This window comes from Miscanthus floridulus, chromosome 17, assembly GCF_019320115.1.
Source record: "Miscanthus floridulus cultivar M001 chromosome 17, ASM1932011v1, whole genome shotgun sequence".
In the NCBI taxonomy this organism is placed as follows: Eukaryota; Viridiplantae; Streptophyta; class Magnoliopsida; order Poales; family Poaceae; genus Miscanthus; species Miscanthus floridulus.
In genome coordinates, this window is record NC_089596.1 from 45,030,194 (window position 1) to 45,033,868 (window position 3,675).

The 3,675-nt window shown below is 46.7% G+C and overlaps 1 protein-coding gene across 1 annotated transcript; it reads right to left on the reverse strand.

The window, feature by feature from the left end:
• Positions 1-259: 259 nt before the first annotated feature.
• LOC136516943 (uncharacterized) lies at positions 260-1,030 on the reverse strand. The gene has a single exon (XM_066510444.1). The coding sequence runs from the start codon at positions 1,028-1,030 to the stop codon at positions 260-262; it is 771 nt and encodes a 256-aa protein (XP_066366541.1).
• Positions 1,031-3,675: the final 2,645 nt, after the last annotated feature.

Consider the following 3,675-nt stretch of genomic DNA (forward strand, 5'->3'; position numbering starts at 1 on the left):
TTGACAAATCGAGTTAGAGAATAGTAGTGCCAACTGCCAACTGCGAAACAACATACAACTGAATGAAAAATTCTATAAAATTGTTTTGGAACACCAGGAATTAACATAGATACCAGAGAAGGATGTAGCATGTTTTTTTCATAGATCCTTGTATCCTAATTTCTATTGTTCATGCACACCCCTAGAAATCATGTGGGTTATATGTGAACGGAAAAAAAAACCGTTGATAGAAGCGCTCGACCCACACGTCCCCGTCCATTCAGTATGGAGCGTCGTCGTCCTGCACCCGCCTACAGCGAAGTCCCTTCACGTCCTTCTTCCAGAACACATCTTCATCGTCATTGCTGCAGCCATCGGTTTCTTCTACACCTTCACGCCTGCCTCGCTGACATACTTGTTTGAAAACACGGCCAACCTTCTTCTTGACCATCCGTGACTTCGACCGCAGGTGCAGCCAAGCCATCAATGGCATCGCAGTCTTGATTTTTCTTGACAGCGTTGTCACAGACGGCGGCGGTGATGGCGCGGGCGTATCCAGCTGACGACCAATAACGTACCCGAATGGAAGCTTTCGGACGATCTTCATGGGAGAGGCTGGGGGAGTACATTCGATACTGCCGGTTGGGAAGATGGGCGGCGGCGGGATGAGCCGAAACGACGGGGGCTCGGAGTCGTCGACGTCGACGCCCGTGGAGAAGGAGCGCAGCTCGGAGCTGTTGGCGGACACGAACGTATCCGCATCGCTCTCCTCACGCTCACGGTCACAGACGACCCCATCCTTTTTGTTTTGGCTGGGACAGTCCTTCTTGGCAGTGGCACCCCAAGAGAGCGATCTCAACACTTGGGGGATGCGCTGTCTGTGCTTCAAGGGCAGGGTAAGTAACTTCATTACCTTCTTGTTCATCTTCTTCCGTGGCTCTTCATTGTTTGATGATGGCATGGTGGAGCGGCGAGAGCCATCGTCGGAACTTTCGATGGCGTGGACACAGGCAGGGGACGAGAAGGTGTGTCTCCAGAGAGACCTCTGCATTCTCTCTCCCCCTGTCTGTCTCTCTCTCCCTCTAGCTCTATAGCTTTCTCTCTCTCTTTCTGAGGAAGTCACAACAAACAATGGAAGGAGATGCAAGAGTGCGAGTCCGTGAAATAAATAAAATGAATGAAGACGGACAAAATACGCCAGATTCGATCAGATCGACTCCGATATCTTATATCTTGGTGGATTATGTTTCTATGTGGGATTATAGAAACCCAGCACGATTCGATTTGCGATCAGATGAGGAAATGGTTTGTGGTAAATAAAGGCTGACATTAATTTGGGTTAAAAAATGGGTACGCCCCATTTGGCAGAGTGAGATTGCCAAATATTCAGTAGTAAATGATATCCATATGGTGTGTTCACAAATATACAAAGTTATAAAGGATATCTTATACTAATGTTACATATATATCCATCTATTATTATACTAAAGAAATGAATAAATTGGAAAATGCAAATCACTCCTGAAATTTGCATCCTTTCAAAATAGGTTAAATTGATTTAATTGAGCAATTGTATGGACATTCAAATGTAGGAAATAATATTTTTCGTTGAATTAAAATCCATCATAAGTCTAGACACATGATGATGCATATATGTTGCTGCATATTTATTTTGTACTATGTGGTTTTGTCTCTCATCTCTCTGTATTCAAAATTCTTTTGATGCTTTGGAAAATTCAGTTTTCGGAAATAGCCAAGGGAAAATGAATGTGCCTCTCTCTGTTCTTTTGGCCTGTTGGCTTGCTACAGCTCTGTGCTGCGTGGCCCTCTAGTGTGCAGCCATGGCCACCTCCTTGCCGCCGGCCCAGCAGCCAAGCAGCAGCGCTGTTACCCTTTGGCCCCTTTCTCCCTCTTCTGGCTAGCTGACAGCAAGGCTCCGCCCCCTGTGACGCTGACGAGATGGCCCCACACGTCAGTGATTGAGCCGTCTTCTTCCTCGTGACGGAAAGGAAGCTGCCGCTTTCCTTCCTTGAGGTCGCCGAATCCTTCTCAATCTCCCTCCCTTCCATCTCTGGAACATCTCCGGCTATAAAAGCAATGTGCCGCACTCCGCTGCCCTTTCCCGACCCTTTCGCAACAGCCGCAGTGCCCGGAAGCTTTCCCGCCGCCGCCGCGAATCCTCGCTGCTGCAGCCGCTCGGTGATCCACTCGTCCGCAGCTCCGTTGCCGCCCTCAGCCCTGTACCACGCTTCGCGTCGAGGTGACGAAGCGACAGAGCCATGTTTCCCTCTTTTTCCCTCTCTTCTTTGCTCACACGCCGACGCCGAACCTGTGCAGGAACTTGCCGTTCGCCTCACCGAGCTGTCCGTCAATTGCGTCTCGTCTCCGACCGGTTTGAAGCCCTAGGTGAGCTCGCGGGTGTCCAATCTCTCTCCCAGTATCTTCTTTTTGGCCTACAGCGCTTGGAATCATCGTATTGATGAGCGCCGGCGAGGTCCTCGCCGCGGGCAATGGTGGCCGCCGTGCTGACCGTCATCTCCAGCCAGCCCCCTCTCTCTCTTATACTCTCTATTGAATTTCAGCCGTCCAGATCGAGAACAACGGCTAAGATTAGAAGATATCCCTTTGCCGTCTATTTTGTTAAAGAGACCCTGGGTTTTCTCAAAATTTTGTACGCCGTCCCTGGCGCAGATTTAAATTTAGATTTTGATTTATTTTAATTCGTAATTAGCTCGCATTATTTACGGTTCTGCCATCCAGTTCATATTTTCATCATGTCTTCTACGTTTTAAATCCGATTTCGGTGATTCTCACGTCTGTGTGTTCGTAGCGACGTGTAGAATGATTTTATAAACTTTTCAACTTGTTTTTTCACTGTTAGTGTACTGTTCTAATTATTGTTCTTGTTTGCTATGCATGATTGCCCGTGGATGCTTGTGTGATGTTGTATTGGTGAATCGTGTATAGACGGTGGGCAATTCGACGGTGAACAAGATCAATATTTTGACAACCAGCAGGAAAACTTTGAGCAAGGCAAGTATAACACAGGATCATTCTTGTTGTCCTATTCACTAATTATCATTTTAATCATATGTATGAGTCTACCTTGATAACCATAGGAATTTCCCTACCAATTGATATCTTGATTCCTTGTCACCTATGGGTTTGTGCATTGGGTAGTATGATGCTAGTGCTTAAACAACAACCATGATCTTGTAACTTCCCTAATGGAATATGCAATAAACACTAAAAGATGCTTTTTAGCAACAAGGAACAAGGGGGCTAGAGCATAGTTTTTGTGATGCTCTAGATTCCTTTCCTTAAGGACTTATCTGTAAGCAATTATCCGGGACTTATAGTATAACCGTGAGAGCTACATGGCTCTAGATTTAGTTTAGTATGAAGACCTTTTTCTAGCTTGCTAGTGGTTACCTGAAAGGGCGCAAGAGGGGCTTGACGAGCTGAGTATAGTGCGGCCTCTGTCCCTATGTGTATAGCATGCGCGGAATGTCATTTAGAAGGGGGGCTCTATATTCCCTTGCCAATTGGAAACCTAGCAGCCCTAACTAGTTAGACAAACTTCTGAAAGACTTCATAGTGTACCCTGCCTGCTCACCTTCAAAGTGTTATGGGAGTCATGACCCCAGGCATATGGGCAACACGACTTACGGGTAAAGTGTACAAACTCTATAGAGT